Genomic DNA, 20,155 nt, shown 5'->3' on the forward strand with positions numbered 1-20,155 from the left:
GAGTTATCCTCCTACTTTCAGAAGCCAAGAGGGCTTGACATATCAGGGAGGAGGAGGAAAAGGATCAGCATTATCATTGTCAGCTCAGGGAAATGATTTCAAGAGGGAGAGAAAAAGCAATTTCTCTGGAAGGAATTAAAGATGGTGATGGCAAGGCCAAAACTTAAAAGGAAAAGGGCAAGTATAATTTCACCTCTTTTTATCCACCTGTTCACTGGAGGGGGGCAGTGCTTTTCTAAACAGGAGCTTGAGGTCCTCCAAGGGCTCACAGGTCTATTCTGGAGTTTCTTCCAGTCTTGACCGGAGAAGAGTTTGAGATTAGGTAGTTTCCCAGGGTCAGGGAACCAAAATATTGAGGTCTAGGGGTGCAGGGACCCCAAAATTCAAGGGCAAACGACACAGGTTCTGCCTCGAATGAATTCGGCCCAAGCCTTCTTTCAGTCAGAGACAAGGTTTGTTAAAATACCTTTGGGGTGGGTGAGATTTTAAGAATCCACTACAGGAAGTAGTTCTAACAGAGGGGCTTCTCTCTTAGGCCCATCCTCACCAGTACTCTTTTTACATTGTTTCTTTCCAGTTCTGCCTCGTATTGTTTGAGTTTTTTAATCTCCTTGAGGAAAACCTTCTTTTCCTTTGGATTTCTGAAGTAAAATTTCTTTGGAAAGAAAATTGAAAGAGTTATTTTCAACTTGAGTCAGATACAGTCTTTCCAATTTCATACATGAAATATAAAAATGAAACTTCTTTAGCATCATTTCTGGATGAAGTAGACTTTTCCATCAGGAAAAAATATTCTAGATAGGAACTGATTTGGGAACTGTTGATGAGAAAAAATGATGTGCCACAATAATGACCAAGAGAAGAGAATGTGTACATGAAGCTGTCTCTAAAGCAACAGGATTAAAATGATTAAGGAGAGCACTAATTGCTTCTCTTTGAAAGAACTGCTTTCTGCAATTAACTATTAGTAAGGAGGCAAGTCAGATTTTTGAAAAGACCTAATTGCCTTCATTGTTAATTAAGGGCTGTTAAAATGCCAGATGGAGGGGAAAGAATTGGGACGCTTCTGGCTTTCCTATGAGTTAAGTGATAATAGGCTGAAAGAGTTCACCTCCCCTATACAAAGGGTGGCAAAGTCATAAGACTTAGTCATGAAGTCCCATGTGACAATCAGCTTCAGTCATATGATGAATCAATGGCTCAAAATAAAATTTCCCAAATAAGCAACTCTTTTTGGAAGGGCAGTTTCAGTAGCAGGGAGGAATGACATTTTTTATGGAACCCCTTAAGTACAGTTTTGAGAAAATCCCTATCATGAACCAAACCATGGCAGCTTTGGAAATCATAGGAATAAGAAGCAGGGCCATGTTGTCCTTCTAGCCAGTATTTTCAGTTTTGTTGATACCCACTCCAAATATGTCAAATTTGAAAGAAGGATAACAAAATACTCAAGACTATCTCTCTAACCTGTATTTACAGGGATGAGAACTCCTCTTTTGATCATTTCTCATCTACCAGTTTCACTGGCCTCCATTTGTCAGGAACAGGGCAGGTAGAGGATTAGCTATGTGTAGATCTGAAAAGGGAAGGTATATGAAGTTTTCTATTTCTACAATTCTCTAATTAGCTAAATCAAGACCTCTCCAAATTACAAAAAGATGGTGAGGGCTCCTTATATAGTAATTTAAACTTGCAAATAGAATTTATCATTTACGAATTATGTTTTCTCAAAGCAGGAACTCAGTGGTAATTGCTTTTGAAAAAATCTAAAAGTAATTTCAATTTTTAATATGAAAATAGTAACATTTGACTTTAATTGGTAAGATGCCTGAGATTGAGGACTACCTGGGACTTTAGAGGCTATCTAGTCTAAGAAAGGACAGTTCTGGAAGCATTCATTCAGCATATCTATACTCAAGTTCTGAAAATTGCTGATTTTGGTCACACTGAAAGCTGTGACTGTTGTTTTTTTTTTCGTTTTGTTGTTTTTTTTTTTTCTGTTTTGTTATAGTGTGGTAGAAAAAAAAGATAGCATCATGAACCAACATTTCTCATCAATGAGGTAAAAATTAGGATTATATATTGATAGCTCATTTTAAAGATCACAAAAAAGACCCCTTAAATTTTGTTTACTTCAAAAGAAATGGAATTTTAGGATTTTCCATGATTAATTTGTTGGAAAAGTCCCATTGACTTTGGATGGGTTTAGGGAGGGAGAAGGTTAAGAGGCTCAAGGAGGTTGGGCATTGCTATACTGAGGTTACATTTTTTATTTTCCATTTGCCACTTTTTGTAACATTAAGTGTTAGAAGCCTCTTGTACTTAGATGGTGTGAACTAGAAAGTCCTTATAGAAGCTTACTTTCATCAGTCTCTTGCTATGAGTAATCAGGAGCCAGCCATCGAGGTCTACATGATTAGGATGATAGTCCATCCCAATGAAGCAGAGCCAATTCCTCACATCTTCCTCTGTCCAGTATGATATGGTAGGGGTCCTATGATGGTAAGTTTCTGGAAACTGCCAAGTCAAGAGAGCGAGACTGTGTACTTAGATGCTCATCGTGGTATAAAATCTGAGAACCCTATAATCTGATAGTCAGATGTTGTCCTTATGAGGATATATTAAGCATCTTAAATGTTTTTTTCATGAATTCCTGCATACTTATTCACTCATTCATTTTTTTTTTCAGCCTAGTAGCCTACTAGAATACACTTCTGTTTTGCCATTGGAATTATCAACCTTACTCTTTCCATGGTGCGGCGTGATATTTTTTCTCGAATTGCTGGAATATTTCCTTGATCCTGCCAATACAAGAAGGTAAGAATAAAATTTAAAATCCTAGCATGTCATACAAATTCTAGAACATCAGGGCTAGAATAGACTATGAAGGTCTTTTGCTTCAAGCCCCACATTTCACAATACTCTCTTTCATTCTGTAGTTTTGCTTGGCAATCTCACTTCTTTCTTATTTCTGACAAGATGCCCAGGTGTCTCTCAGTACTACTCAGTAATTATCCCCAAACTGCCAAGTCAAGAAGGGTAGATTCTAATTAAAGCCTAGAATGTCATGCAATCTATGAACTATAGGAGGTCACGTTAGGAAAAGATCTTACAGGACAGTTGTTCTAAGGCCTGCATTGAACAGTCAACTTTTGTTTTGTAAGATTGCTTATTCCAACTCACATCATCTTTGTCCGTCTCCTCTGGTATTTGTGCCTGAGACCCACTGCACCATAAGCTGTAATACTGTGGAGACTGCAAAGTCAAGAAAGAGAGACAATACTTAAAAGCCTGGAAAGTCAATCAATGAACAAGCATTAATGAAATACCTGCAGTGGGTCATGTACTACATAGGGTGCTGGAGGTACAAGTACAAAGACTGGGAGTCCCCACTTGCAAGGAGTGGACATTACAAACTTTAGAATGTCTGAGCTGGGAGGGGCCTCATACTACACGCAAAATTTTCTGATATTACTTATCAAATTCACTTCTTCATCCTCCTTCATCCAGTGAGGAATGCTACTGTTGCAAAAGCAACAAGAACTATTAAAAAATAAAAAAAAGACAATTATACCTCAAAAGCTTGAATGTCATACCATCTTAGAACAAGGTTGGCATGCTGCATATTGTTTTAGAAGCCTAAAATGTTAGAACTGGCGAGGACCTGGGAAGTCATTTGCTGCAACTCCCACATTTGACATTACACCTGGGTTTTATAATTTTTACTTCATAAGTCACTCACTCAGTACATCCTTCAGCTCCTGAGCTCTAACCTTATGGTCAGCAATTGCTGTGACATTAAGAAGAGTGAGGAGAATTTTAAGAGGGACAAAGGTTATTGTCTGGTGGTGGTGGAAACAGGACTTTTTGGATGCTTTGAGAGACAAAGAAAAAACCCCCAAACATAAAGAAACTTTCTAGCAAGCTAGAAGCAGCAGATATTTAATGTGTGCATTTGTGTCTGTGTGTTTCCCCCTAGAGAGAACTGACTTTGTAAGTGACTTTGTGAATAGTACAAGTCAGAACTTGTGCTTGGGTGGAAAGCAAGACAGAGTGAGGGGAATATTGTCTGTCCCCAAAGAATGGTCCCAAATTTAAAGAACCCTATGTCTAAAATGTAGGAAATGAGGTCAGTTATGGAGTGTTTCCTCCAAAGCATGGAGTCTTTCTCCAAAGTTAAAAACCATAGTGTCCTTTGCCTCTTCTTTGAGGGTCAATGGGATGAAATAGAAGAACTGAAATCAGACATTCAATTCCTCCAAAATGCTCACTTTGCTATGATGGGATCCAACCCTGTTTATACTGCAATTTGGCTCAATCCTGGTTCACAAGGGAAATACCTGCACCCAATGGGTTGTCTTTTGGAAGCAAACAATACGTTTTCTTCCCAAAGTGTACTAGAGGCCTCTTCCAGAATGCTAAAAATTCCTACATCATGAAACCCATTTCCCGATACTTAACACCCATCAATTAAAGCTGTCTTTGGGTTTTGTTCCTGTGGAGAGGTGACACTTCAAAGAAATATCGTATTGTCTATTCTGTTTCATCTTGAAACATCTCCAAAGGAACCTTATTTTTGGTGATTCTAAACCAGGACTTGGGAAACTATTGTCCACTGGCCATTAAAAAACATGTGGAGGGTCAGATTTGACCCTCCCTGCTCTAAACACCTTACTATTTCTAACTTCCAGGAAAGACAAGATTGCAGTATTTTAGAGAGGTAACACATTCCAGTGGGAAAAAAAGTCCTGGCTTCAGATAGAAGACCTGGGTTTGATTCTCATCTCTGATGGTGATTCCTTGTGGCACCTTTGGGCAAGTCCTTTAACCTGACTGGGCTTCAGTTTCCACTTCACATCTCAAAAATGAGGAAACTCATTTGGACTAAATGATTCAGTTGGATTCAGTTAGTTGGAGTCTGCTCAATTGGATTAGGTCGACCATGAAGTCCTTTTTTGGCCAGTGTTATATCTGCCATCTTCTCATCCCATCCATCTTGATATCATTCAATACTGGTGTCATCTTGGACCAATAATGATACAGCTTCACAATTTCCTCAGATAATCTATCAGAAGCATAATTTTAATGAAGAGATAATGACTATTAATACTCTACTTAGGGATGCTGTTGTAGAAAATACTCATTTAAAATCTGCTTGCAACAGCATTAGAACAGTTTAGAAGTGCACAGGCGTCATGGCTGGCTTACTTAAAAGAGATTGGAACTGATTTCTGTAGTCTCCAACTGTCCCCTCTTACATTTTCCCTTGGGCAGAGAAAATTGGCAGAAAGAAGTAATTATTCCTTGTTCATAAGACACTAGGTTTAAATCAATTCATTCTATGATTGTTATCAGTTTTCTATTTTATCAGATGGTTTCTGATTTCTATTCTATGTAAAGCTTCTCAGGTCATTTTTATCATATAGATGGCCATTCACATCTCTTTCATATATTAGATTTTAGATCCTTAAATTCTTGGTGTTTTTTCTTCAGGGAACTCTTTTCTCTTTCACCATCTTTAATCCTGAAACAACCTGATCCCATGAACACAGAATAAATTTTTACTGGCCTAAATGCTGGTGGGATGATATATTTCAGTAGTTACTTGGGGAAGAAGGTAAAAGATGTTTAACTTCTGGTGCTAGATTTCCTTTCTATGTACATTCCAGGCTTATTGTAAGAAAACGCTATTGTAAACCTAAAAGAGCTGTATACATGATGTACTTTTCTCTTGGGAATACATTCAAGATGCCATCCTCTAAATGATCCTGGAAAGTAGAATATACTACTTGTACAGTGTTTTGATTCCCTTTCTGTCCCAGGATTTCACCATTTGGGGACCTATAAACCAGGTCCATTTGCCTTATAAACATGACTTGCTTCCTGATTAGAAGGGGTTTCTATAATGCTCCTTTTCTATTGAGAGTGTTAACTGTCTACAGCAAAGAAGGGGTGATGAAGTCACAGAATCACTGTCTAGAGTTGGAGGAGATCTAACACTATTTTGGACCCCATCTTCCCCACATCTACCCCCTTCCCCCCAGTTGACAGAGGAGGCAATTAAGGCAAAATAGCTGCAAATGATTTGGTTAGATCATTTTATTAGTAAGGGCCAAAAGCCTTGATCTAACCAAGACTCTGCTCCCTTTTCCATTCTATTCAATACAGAATCCTACAAAGAGAGTAACTTTGAATATTACCTAACAAATGTTAAAATGGGACATATATACTTCCAGATCATGAGATGAGAAAAAGATGGGAGAGACTCTTTCCCTTTAACTTTGGAGTCGGTAAAAAGGTCGATATGGTTTAGTGACTTTTGGTATACATTTTCCAGAATGTTGGACTAATTCACAGCTCCACAAACAGGACATTTATGCGCCTATCTTCCCACAGTCTCCAAAAATTGATATTTTCATCTTTTATCTTTGTCAATCTGACGCATATGAGGAAGATCCTTAGAGTAGTTTTAACTTCTCACATTATTAGTGATTTTGAAATTTTCATGATTGCTGATATATTTCTTCAGTAAATCAGCATTTTTCTGAACTTGGACTTTAACACATACACAATATTTTGTGTAAGGTAAAAGACCCTAAATAAAACCACATATAAAAGCTCTAGAAGCTGAAATTCACTTATACTAATTTCAACCTGACAAAATGGTTAAGGCACAAGGCTAACTTATTTTATATAGCTTGACAAAGGTAGTATGGGTTAATGAAAGGGAGCAAGGGATGTGTCAAAAGGCTTGGGTTAAAATCATAGCTCTGCTGCATAATGACGCATATTGTCTTGGGGAAATCGAAAGCTCTCTAGGTGTGTTTAATCATTTGTGAAATAGAAGGGTTAGACTAGATGATCTCTATCTAAGGTCCCTTTTCTAGTTGTAAAGCATTTTGACCTGGAGAAATTTTTAGGCAGCAGGATGGCAACACCCACTGACAGAATGTGATAACTGCAGACTGGCTCCTTTCAGGCATTAAAAATGTTTAGACAGAGGGAAAAGATCTAAAAAACTGAATAGTTATTCATGGGTAAAGCCAATATAATAAATTTTTTTTACCTAAATTATGTAATGCCATTCCAATTAAATTACTAAAAAATTATGTTGAGTTAGAAAAAATAACAACAGTTCATTTAGAAGAACAAAAGATCAGGAACTACAAAGAAATCAGGGGAAAAAAAAGATGTAAAGGAAGCAGATGTAGAAGTAGTAGTAGTGTCAGACCTTAAACCATATCATAAGGTGTTGAAGTATAAAATGGATAATCTTAATTATTTTAAATGATAATTTTCTTGTATAAATAAAACCCATACAGCCAAGGATAGAAGGAATGAATATTACTGGGGAAAAAACTTTTATAGACAATCTCAGGAAGAATGGGACTGGGTTGGAATATTGTTGTGTATGAAATGATGAGCTGGTTGATTTAGAAAAACATGGAAAAGCTTGGACTTATGAAAGAAGATGCTGTCCACCTTAAGAGAACAGAGGACAAGCAGAAATAAGCATAGTAGGGTATTACATATATGTGTATATGTTTACAGACATCTATGTACTTAAATATATATAGGTACATGTATATACATTATCCCTGCACTTAATTGTAGCCTTCTTTGGGGGGGGGTGGGAGAGGAAGGGAACAATAAAGCAAAAAGTGCACAGCAGAGAACAAAAGAAAATCTATGAGGACAGCTTTGAAAACAATGTGTAGTATTTATTATATAGGTTTTTTTAAAATGGAAATTTGCTTTATATTGAATCCTCCTATGTTCTGCTGTGTACATAGAAATTTTTTCTTTATTTTGTACTTAAGTTCAAAATAAGTTTAAAAACAAAAATAAATTTTAAAAAGGAAAAGGAGTCTTAAAAAAAAAAAGGTGGTCAGGAGTTGTCATGTGGGTGGTACCGTGTAACTGAGCCCCAACTGTGTAACTGTTCAACATGAAGTTGGAAAAGCACTGGAAAAGTATTGAAATTAGGTTTCCATATTATGTAGTAGGTTAAACTGAAAATAAAGATTCGTTTGACCCAGTTAGGCTGATCTATCTAAACTGGGTCATTTTTGCATTAATCATAATTTTTGGTAGATTTTACTTGGGTACAAACCAGTAAATTGATATGCCGTACTTTCACCAAAACTATAGGCCATTCACTTCAATTTCCAAAGCAAAATAAACATAAATCTTGATTGACTTACTTGTTCTGTATAGCTAGAGATGTTTAACACTCAGATTTCATGCTATAATCACTGCCTACATATGGCATTTCTGCATATTTAAAAATAAATTTGTGGACAACCCAATGCTAAAATTGTCCACAAATCTGTCAGTTTCCATTCTTTTAACAGAAAGAATCCTTTAAAGTAAGAATATTTCAACCCTAGACTTTGATGAAAAAAGAAACAATTTTTTGAAAAATGGACATGTTGCTTCCATCTTCTTTATGTGTCTGGCTGATATCTTGGGGAAAACAGATCTACTACAAAGGTGTATTTAGAGACATAAAAAGCTCTACTTGTAAAAATGTAGAGATAAGGTCTTTACTTCTATCTATGAGCCCCCGCAAATGATTAAGTACCCCATTTAATGGTGAAGGCACTGTACATCGTATAACAGACGCAGAAATGAAACATTTAAAATATGAATTCGGACCTTCTGGGTGTTACATGGAAAGGTATGGTTATACTATTGTATAATACAGAAACCTTACAAGCCAAAGATACAGCTTATGAAAAATATTAAAATGGTGACTGTACAACTTAAGCTGCCAAAGTTGGTACATATAAAAAAAAAGAAAAAAAAGTATAAAAATATTTTCAAGATAATTGAAGTTGAACTTGTTAATGTCACTGGATTAATCCTAATTTAAACCAATAAGCCCTATTTTTGAACAGTAGTTGATGTGGATACTCACTAATTTTATAAGTACATTTCTTAGCCTTACTTGGAGGGTCATGGTCAAGGGAATGTATGAAAAATAGGAGCTGTTTTCCAGGCATTTATTAGCACAATAACTGTCACCTATTTCCTTGTGTTAAGGGTAAGTGTTCACAGAACTCACTGGAGAAGAGTTTGTCTCCATATTGACTATCTAAATATCACAACTTTGTCACAGCACTATTCCTTATAGAATACAACTCTGTATAAGAAGTCCTTGCTTTTTGCCATACTGCTGGTAATTGCATCAAAAACAAAATAAAGTAAATATTTTTCAATGCTTTGTTTATCTAACACAAAGACAGCAGTAAACTTTTTGCAGAATGGGGTGCTTCTTTTTTGAAAGAAGTACTGATAGCTGACAAGAGAAATACATATGAAACAATAAATCAATTGTTCCAGCTGATAAATACTGGCAGGTCAAAATAGCAAAGAGTGAAAAAGTAGTATTTCGGTGGGTACTACTGCATTAAAAGACAGGCAAAATACGAAGTGGCAAGAGCTACTTAAAAACACATGGTATTTTATAGAGGACTATTTACTGAAGAAAAGGACCGTACAGTGAGGTAGTCTCACAGCATGGACCCTTGGGAGTTCATTAAGAATCTATTAGAGATGGTTTCTGTATTTGAATCATTAATATCTAGAATTAGAGAATGTTAAAAGGGAAGGGAACTTAGAGATTATCTTTTCCAACCTCTCATCTGGCAGCCCGTTTAAAAAATACTGACTCTAGTATTAAGTACAAAAAAAAAGGGAATCATTGTTTTTCTTTACAGTAAGTGATAACAAATACTTTTCCTGTAAGCATAAACATAACCTATTACCAAGGTAAGTGTTAATCAAGGAAGGTAGATTTTGTCATTTCTTTGGGTCAATTCTTAAATAGGTGTTTGATAACCTCATTTAACAATTACAGGAGGAACCCAAGATACAGGGGCAATGAATACTTTCTGGTATAAGTTACATATTCTTATTATTTTCAAGGTAGTTATTGGCAAAAGGCCAATGATACAAGATTAGTCTTTTCAAGTTTATATTGTCAAAAAATAAGTTCTGTTATTGACTGAGGTATTCTGTAACATGCAGCAGTTTCAATTTATCATTGGATCACAAAAAAAATAGATTTGGCAAATGAAACAAAAAATTGTCTATAATAAACAAATGTGTTTACATTCTGACACTTATTTCTAAACCCAAGGCCTACAGCTTATATAATGATGTTGATGTATACACCTTAACACAAAGTAAGTATCTACAGAGTGAAAATGAGGAAAATATCAAAACTTTAAAAGTTTTAGATTTGAGGACCAACTTTAAAAATGTAGTAAAAAGTACAGCTTTTCCAGTAAACATGGAGAAAGATTCTTAACCTGAATCTATAGATCACAACTAAAATTACCAAAATTGTGCAACTTGATAAGATTTATATGAATCTGAATTTAAAAGCTTTCAGAAATCAATTTGAAAGGCATCACAATGGGAAAAGAAACATCATCTTCATCTTCTTAACCTGTGATTTATTTTTGGAAGGATGTAAGTAAAACTGAAATTTTCAAATGTAAAAGAGAAATAGCCCAAACTCTCCATAAACATGTAATATGGAATCAAGCCTTGCATCCATATGAATTACTGCTTTTTATATAATATAGGTGGTTAACATGTATTAAACAGAAATATGAGTGAACATTTGCCATTTTTTGAAAATCTCATGAATCGCAAACTCTTAAGTTTACAGATGCTGAAATAATTTTTTTTTTAACCTAGAAATGAGTATTTTAAAAAACTGAAGACTTTTTTACAGTGTTTATAGACAAAGTGTCAAGTACAAATAATGCAGCTGCCACCTAGTTTCCACTTAATTTCTTCATAATGCGACTGTCAGCTGTGGCATTCGTGAAGATACTTCCAACAACCACGTGGGTACCCCAAAGACTGTGGCGAATCACTTTGCAGCAGCCAAGATCATCAACAGAAAACCCTAACTGTCGATAACGCTCATCTGTTTCAAAAAGAGTGTTGCTTGTATACGGTCCAAAAAACTAAGGATAAAAAAAAATCAGCAAGGAAGATATTTATTACTTGGAACCAATGAATAGGAAGAAACTTTCTAAACCAAACAAATCTTAATTCTATGGCTAAATAACTTTACCTCAAAAACATAAACAAAGAGAACATTAAGGTACCTGCTTCAGAACAGTGCCTCTTATAGTATTCTTTTTCTAAGAAATAAGCAATTAATTACAAAAGAGAAAGACTGCCCCTCTAAATTAAAATACTGCTCTTTAGCCTTCTTTGATTTGTCTTTCTTGTTTGAAAACAAAATCTAGCATATATCAAATACAAGCCCATCATTATATTCTCTCCTAAAGAATATCTTAAACACTGCCTAATTTTAATTTTGCCTAATCGGCCAAAGAAAAAATGCTAGCCACATAATATATTAAACACACACATCAATTGTATTTAGATAAAAATATGTAGTGATTTTTTTTCTACAATAGTTTTCAAGGAGACAGGAATTGGACATATGATTTTAATTTTATAGGGAAATCTCAGGTGAGAAAACTCCTGCTTTCAAAGCAGGCTGACACCTTTTCTGCAATTTATAGTCTTAAGAGAGTTGCTTAGAGCTTCAGTTTCAGAGCTGATATGTCAGAGACAAGATTTGAACTCAAATCTTCCTGGCTTAAAGGCTAGTTTCATATTGATTACATCATGATACTTCTCACAAATTCTTTACATGTGTAAATACTTTATTTGGTTAGGATACTTGAAATGTAATATAAATTTATTAACTCATAAACTTGTTCTTAAAATACACAGGTAGAAATTTAAGATTTTAAAAACTAAAACTCATAAAGTAACTTAATTGAACATAAATTTTCATTTAGGGTCAAGTTCTAAAAATGTTGGCATCCAAAATATTAATAAAGATGATCTTCAATACATACTTTCAGTAATTTAATTTTTACCTTAAAAGAATTGAATGTTTAGTTACAGAAGACAATTTAACTTAGTATAGATTTCTAATGTTTCATTAAATATACAGCAGTCAGTATGTATTCAATATATGCTTAGTATGGTACAAAGTACTGTGCTAAGTGCTGGGGATACCAAGAAGAGCAAAAAACAGTCCATGCTCTTGAACAGCATACATCTAGCAGATGTGGGTAACCTGCAGCCTTGAGGCCACATGCAGCTCTCTAGGTCCTCAAGTGTGACTCTTTGACTAAATCCAAACTTCACAGAACAAATCCCCTTAACAAAAGAATTTGTTCTGTAAAACATGGACTCAGTCAAAAGGCCACACCTGAGGATCTAGAAGGCTACATGTGGTCTCAAGGCTGCAGGTTCCCCACTCCTGAATGGGAGAGACAACATATAACCATCTAGGTACACACAAGATATATACTGAAGGCATCAGCAGTTGGGAAGACCAGGAAGGGTCTCCTTGTGATCTAATGATCATTATTTATGAAAAATATACTGATTTTACTGCAAAACAGAATAATGTTGGCTTCTCAAAGTGCAGATGAGAAGTTGGAATGAGAGGCTCTCCAAGTGTCATTCAAGAATGTTTTCTGAACAATATTCCCATTTAAATGAATTTTCAAAAACACTTATTCTCTTTAGCCCTATAAAGAGTCCACCCGTCTCAATCCTCGCCAGTCTCAAATATTCTAGCTTTCATAACAAATTTACTCACTGCCAATCCAGATGATGGATCAATAAAGTCAGCCCAATAGCCTTCAGTACGTAGAGCATAGCAAATTTCTTTAGCGCCATTTATAAACTGTAAGCAAATAAAGAAATTACACAAACGATAAAATGTTTAGGACATCATTCTAGTGTCAGTTTTTACTATGCTAAAATGAAATATTGAATAGAACATCTTTTGCTTTGAGAAGACCATTAACAATACTAAAAACTAAAATTAATGATAATTAAGTACTATTCTAATAACACTGTAATATTTTTGCCAGATGGAAAAAAGACTGATGGTTTGTACATTTTACAACTGCTTTAATCGTTAAGGCTGACTACAGACTAATACTTGTTAACCTTCATTTAAAAAGTCTTTAATGAATTCAGTAACATTTTAATTTACTTCCTATTTTACTATTATTCAAAATAAGTTCTGTGTAGGTAATTGCCCAGATTCCTCCCACCCTACCCCCAAATGACCTGTAGTTACTTTTATCTTTGTAGGGGTATGAATGTCAGATGAAAGACCAAAATATTAAAAGAGAAAACACTGAACCAATTGCTGTCCTTTGAATGAAAATCCCAAAATTCGTCTCCTTAAGTATTCATTAAGAACTGTGTTTAAAAACTGTGATATCAACTATATGACAGTCCAAGCTCTTGAAGGGCTTATAATATCTTTTGGATATAAACTGGATATGAAAACAGGATATCTACCTACATACATGCATACATACACACATATGAAAAGAAAATATAGTGCTGGGATATTCGCCATAATTCTGAGATTCTAACAGTTTTAAATCAGTCTATACTTGTTGATTGATTTTTAGAATTTCAGAGTTCTATCCTACTTTTCTCTTGAGGCACTCTAGGTACTGTAGAAATACTTTGTGAAATGCGTGTCCATTTCTAATATTTTATATGGTCATACATAAATGTAATTCTAATAAGATAACTATTAGGGACAAATAAATAAGGAAGTACAGAGCTACAAAGAAATTGATGTTTATGTATATTGCCTGTGGAAAGAAAATAAGATTTATAAACAGAAAAACTTATAGGAGGACAAGCTAAAAGAAGATAGATTTTATTACATAAAAACAAAAATATAACTAAGATAAAAATAACATGTTGAAAAGAACACCTGACAAGTGTCACACACACACACACACACACACACACACACACACACACCCTCTGCCCAAACAATGAAAGAACATCCACTCCCTAATGGAAAAATGGTTAAAGTATACAAATGATTCACAACCGATAATAATCATTTGAAAGTATTTACTCTGCTTAACCGTCGAAGCAAAACAATATTAAAATGACTATTATGTTCTAGTTAGCATCTACCAAATGGTAAAGATAGCCAAAAATGACAAAAGTAATTGATCATGGAAAAACCAGATACATGCATACACAGCTAGTAGTAGTGTAAAAGGCTTTCCAAAAAGACTTTTTTTTTTTTTACCAATTTCACAGTTTACTCAGAGAATGATAATAATAATCATACCCTTTGACTCAGTGATGTCTATTACTAGGATTAAATCTTGAGATTGTTATCCAAAAGAAAAAAAGGTCTTGTAAGATATTTTTAGCAACGTTATTTGTCATTACAAAAAAAAAAAAAGCTCTCTACACCTGACAATATATCAAATATATTGGAACATGATAATGCATTTAAGAGAAGTAGGCATAAATTCAATCAACTTAGTAATTAGCTGCAGGGCACTGTGCTAGCTGCCAGGGATACAAAAACCAAAAACCAAACAAGTCCTTTTTTTCAAAAGTACTATCTATCTTCTACCTAGAAGATAAAACAAAGCATAGTAAGGCTTAGATTGAAATTTGGGAATGAGAGCATTAATTATTAGGGGAGGAGAAATCAGAAAAGGGTAAGTGGAACCAGAGTTGAAATTTGAAGAAAGGTAAGGATGAGAGGTAGGAGGGCAAGCACTCCAAATATGGAGACAGCCTGTGCAAAGGCTTGGAGGTGGGAAATGTTGAGAAGGAAAAAAAAAGCATATTGATCAATTTGGCTGGAATACAGAGTACGACAACGACACCAACAACAACACTAAAACATTCATATAGTGCTTACCACGTGCCAGACACTGTGTTAAGGGCTTTATAATTATTCTCTCATGTGAGGTAGGTGCTATTATTATCTCCATTTTACAGATGAGGAAACTGGGGCAAACAGAGATTAAGTGACTTGCTCAGGGTCACATAGCTGGGAAATGTCTAAGGTCAGGTGTTTGAGGTCAGGTCTCCTTAACTCTAGATGGGGCACTTTTAACCACTGAGTCACCTAGCTGTTAAGGGAAGTAAGGTGAAATAATCTGGAAAGGTAGGCTGGAGCCAGATTTAAATGCCCAAGATAATAGAAACTCAAAGTTTTTGAGAAGGAGAGTGAGGTCAGACCTATACTTTAAGAAGATTATTCTGACAACTGTATGGGGGCATACGAGAAACAGGAAGCCCAATTAAGAGTCACTGCAAAAGTTAAAAGCCTCAAAAGAGGAGTGGGTGATGGTGATGTGAAAGACGTTGCGGAGGTAAAAACAAGAAGACTTAGCAACTGATTTGAGAAGCTCAGTATGCAGACTGTATATACTGTACATGTAATGGCTATTGCACTTTCTCTGAAGTTAGGACCTGGGTTCACATCTTGCCTCTGAAGCTAACTATGTTTGTGACTATGGGCAAATCACTTAGCCTCCCGTGGCCTTTGGTTCCTCCTCTCTAATATAAAGGGGTTTGGAACAAGATGGCCTTTGAGGTCTTTTCCAGCTTTAGCTATTTAAACCATATGACTAGATAAAAAGGAAAGTATACACAACAATACAGAGGTGAACCAACAAAGACAATTAAAGGATGAAGGGAGGTGTAGAGGAAGACGCTAATAAAATAGCATAATTTTAAAAAGTTTCATAGTAAATTTCAATTTGATACTCTTGAAATTTCATTTTGCAAAAACTTCAAATACACTATCCTGTAAAAGTACACTAATCCCAAGTTCTTTTTTAAAAAACTGCAAACTCTGATGCTCGTGCATTGCATCATGTTTTCATTAGCATTTCCCAATTTATGTTAGGAGAAAAAGTGAAATCATGCTACAATGCTACTGTATTCACATCATGGGTTCCCACTGCAGTTAAAAATACTGTACAATTACCAGTATATAGGCAAGATAACCATTTTGATAAGCCTTAACAGGATATACTGAATGCTATCACTTCTACTTCCCATTACCTAGAATACTGGTGGCAAGCTCAAATTGAAATGGGGACTACTAAACCATAGACATAAGGATCGCAACAGGCCACATATTAACATTTTAAAATGTAATATTATTCATGTTTCATTGCATTTATTTTTTATTGTTAAATATTTACCAATTGTATTTTAATCTGGTTTGGACTGCAATGGGGAGTGTTGTGGGCCACATATTCGACAACTCTGATCTAGAATGCATACCTAGTATTAACATTAGCCATATCTTAGCAAAATCCAAAGGTGTAATGAGCTGTTTTAAAGGTAAGCTGCCCATCCCTAGAAGTCTTTTTAAGTGGAGGTAGAATGACCATTTGTAGATTCTGTAGAGGGGATTATTGGTCAGTACTGTCTGGACTAGGCAACCTCTGAAGTCACTTTCAGCTAAAATTCTAGATTATTCTCCACACGTGAAAAAGAAATTATTTCTGACATTAAGCATTAAGATTAGATTTACAATTTTTGTAAGAGAAAAGACCAGAGAAATACTCTATCATTATTTCTTCTCTATTAGATAATAAAAATTATCAAATAGAGCACTACAGATAGGAATGCAATCTTAAGTCAGTAAAATTTTACTCTTTGATACAATAATTACCTTAAAGCGATGAAAAAGCAAAGTAAAACTTAGTCTTACTTATTATGAACATGATTTTGCCTGAAAATAAGGTTCATCATTTTTAACCAAAAAAAAAAAAATCCTCTCAATTTTCTTGAGCATATTTCTACTTGGGAAATTAATAGCTGAATCTGTCATGCACTTGACACTGTATAACTATAACACTTTCACTTCCAAGGTTATATTTAATATTCTAACATCCTTACAATGGCTCTTTAACAGAAAAAGCTATTTGACATAAAGATTACAACAGATAATTAGACCAGATTACAATGCTAAAAACCACAAATGTGCAAAATGATTCAAATACAGAGCATACACACCCCTTTAGGCAATTTTGATGACCGAAGCTACCTTGTTTTCTGTTGTAGTCTTTATGTTATTTGGTAATGACAATTATAAAAGCATTTTGTCCTTTTTGAATACTCCAAAATATTAGTGCTCACAATTCTGAACAAAGCTAGAGTGAACAACTAAATGAAGACTTTAGGTATATTTTTAATTTCTTTGTGGTGATATTAACAACAAAAGAAAATCTCAAACAAGATACCAGCTAGAGTACAACTGGTAATCAAGCAGTAGACACTGACATCTGCTGGAACAGATTAGATTTAATTTAACTATACATCATCTATGATAAGAAACCCTCCACTGGACAATAACTTAGATGCACTCTACATATACTGTAATACTTAAAGCCCTAGGTGTTGTTTATTCTGTAAAGAGGGAATTCAACAATAAACAATTTGACAAACAGTTTCAGTTGCTATGAAGTACAGTGTATTAGGATAGTTGCATGTCTTTGCCATTAGATTCTACTAAACAGGAATGAATGAATGAAAAAGCATTTATTAAGCACTTACTACTGGGCAGGCACTGCGGATGATACAAATGCAAAATGACAGTCTCTGGCTTTCAAGTACTTGCATTCAACAGAAGAAGACAGTACAATATAGGAGAATGGTGGCCAAGGTTGGGGGGTGGTGAGGTTATTTGTCAGGGATGTGACACGGATAGTTGAGTGAAGATTCAGTGAAAGTGTTGGGCTTACTTTCCAGAAATTGGTACTGTAGTGCTGATTATTGTTCTCAGAGACAGAAGTGGAATGAAAGGAAAGGGGAAAGTAATTTGGCATCAAGATGGATGGGAGCAGCAAAACAATGCTGTGTCTGAGTTAGGACTGAATCACACAAATCTGAAGTAACAGAAGAAGGATTTGAGCCCAGGGACTTTGCACTTGTGGACCTCAGCAACCCACTCATAACTTAATAGTCTTAAAACAAATGCCTAGGGCAGAGGTGTTCAAAGATGTGGCTCACAGAACTTCCAAGTGTGTCCAGAACCAGATTAATATGAAAATTGGAAAAAATTTAATGAAATAAATAAAAATACAACAGAACACAGATAATACAAATATGCAGTTTTCTAAGTTAACATGCACCTGCAGGGATCCTTACATGGGGTTTAGTGGGCCCTGTTTCTTTTTGTGTTTGACACCACTGGCCTAGAACACTGAGATGCTGTGGCTTACAGCTATAGTACTGTGTCAGAGTCAGTGCGCAGTACAGGTCTACCACACTGGCACCTTCCAAACTGCCTCTTATCCTCATTTTTCATCTATAAAATAGGAATGATACACACAGTACTTAGGGTTGGTATGAAGATCAAAAGATATAATGTAAAGCACTATGTAAACTTTAAAGTGCTATTAAAATATCACCTATTATCATTATTTTGTTCATGTTTCTTGAGAGCAAAGGTTGCATGGTTATTTCTTTTAAAATACCAGCTCTGAACACAAAGAATGCATGCCTTCTGATTCCAAGTCCTACCATATCACAGTGGACTACAATAAACATGAGGCAGAATGGTGCAGTGAAAAGAGAGGTACCCTAGCCATACCAGATATTAAACTGTACTATAAAGCAGCAGTCATCAAAACTACCTGGTACTGGCTAAGAAACAGAGTTGTGGATCAGTGGAATAGGATAGGTACACAAGATGCAGTAGTCAACGACTACAGCAATCTACTCTTTGACAAATCCAAAGAATCCAGCTTCTGGGCTAAGAATTCACTATTTCACAAAAACTGCTGGGAAAATTGGAAAATGGTAGGGCAGAAACTGGGCATAGACCAATATCTTATGCCATATACCAAAATAAAGTCAAAATGGGTTCATGATTTAGGAATAAAGGCTGAAATTATAAGCAATTTGGGAGAGCAAGGAATAGTTTACCTATCAGATTTATGGAAAAGAAAAGAATTCATGACACAACAAGAGATAGAGAGCATTACAAAATGCAAAATGGATAATTCTGATTATGTTAAATTGAAATGTTTTTGTATAAAAAAAGCCAATGCAACAAAGATTAGGAGGGAAGCAGAAAACTGGGAAAAAATCTTTACAACTAGTATCTCTGATAAAGGCCTCATCTCTAAAATATATAGGGAATTGAGCCAAATATATAGGAATACAAATCACTGCCCAATTGAGAAACGGTCAAAGGATATGAACGGGTAGTTTTCAGAGGAAGAAATTAAAGATATCTATATGCATATGAAAAAATGCTCTAAATCACTACTGATCAGGGAAATGCAAATCTAAACAACTCTTAGGTACCACATCTCTCCTGTCACATTGGCTAACATGACTAAACAGGAAAATGATAAATGCTGGAGAGGATGTGTGAAAATTGGAACATTGTTACGTTGCTGGTGGAGTTGTGAAGTGATCCAGCCATTCTGGAGAGCAATTTGGAACTATGCCCAAAGGGCCATAAAAATGTTCATACCCTTGGACCTAGCGATACCACTTCTAGGATTGTATCCCAAAGAGATCACAGAAGTGGGAAAAGGACCCATATGTACAAAAATATTTATAGCTAGGAATTGGAAATCCGGGGGATGCCCATCAATTGGGGATTGGCTGAACAAGTTGTGGTATATGAATGTAATGGAATACTATTGTGCTATAAGAAATGGGAATGATACAGACTTCATAACAACCTGGAAAAACCTACACAATATAATGCTGAGTGACAGGAGTAGAACCAGGAGAACATTTATACACAACCACAGATATATGAACTCTGTAAGGACTAACCCTGATAGACTTTGCTCAGAAATTCTCAGCAACACAAGATGCAAAGACAACTGCACAGGACTCATGATCGAGAATGCTATCTACATCCAGAGAAAGAACTATGAAGTATGAATGCAGATTGAGGCACACTTTATGCTTGCCTTTTTTTCCCCCTCTCTTTTGTTTTCGGGGTTTTTTTTTGGTTCTGTTTCTTCTTTCTCATGATTCATTCCATTGGTCATAATTCTTCTTCACAACTTGACTAGTGTGTAAATAAGTTCAATGTGAAGCATTAGGTAGAAGATATATCGGATTCCATGCTGTCTTGGGGATGAAGGGGGGGAGAGGGGGAAGAAAATCTGGAACTCAAAATTATGTAGAACCGATTGTTGTAAACTAAAAATAAAAAAATCTCTAAATGAAATTTTAAAAAAAAAGGAAAAAAAAAAGAATAGAGAGGTGGACTTAGGAGTCAGGAGATCCAGGATCTTGCTCCTCACACATTCTACCTCTGTAGTCC

The 20,155-nt window shown here is 35.3% G+C and overlaps 1 protein-coding gene across 2 annotated transcripts in view; it reads right to left on the minus strand.

The window, feature by feature from the left end:
- Window positions 1-8,991: 8,991 nt before the first annotated feature.
- MMADHC (metabolism of cobalamin associated D) overlaps window positions 8,992-20,155 on the minus strand; it is a 29,002-nt gene continuing 17,838 nt past the window's right edge. For both annotated transcript variants that reach the window (XM_036743362.1, XM_036743361.1), the window contains exons 7-8: window positions 12,653-12,739; window positions 8,992-10,985 (exon numbers count right to left, since the gene is read on the minus strand). In XM_036743362.1, coding sequence (XP_036599257.1) covers window positions 10,791-10,985; window positions 12,653-12,739 — 282 coding nt within the window. In that variant the 3' untranslated portion in view covers window positions 8,992-10,790. The remainder of the gene's footprint in view (window positions 10,986-12,652; window positions 12,740-20,155) is intronic.

The sequence above is a fragment of the Trichosurus vulpecula genome, chromosome 2 (assembly GCF_011100635.1).
Source record: "Trichosurus vulpecula isolate mTriVul1 chromosome 2, mTriVul1.pri, whole genome shotgun sequence".
Lineage (NCBI taxonomy): Eukaryota > Metazoa > Chordata > Mammalia > Diprotodontia > Phalangeridae > Trichosurus > Trichosurus vulpecula.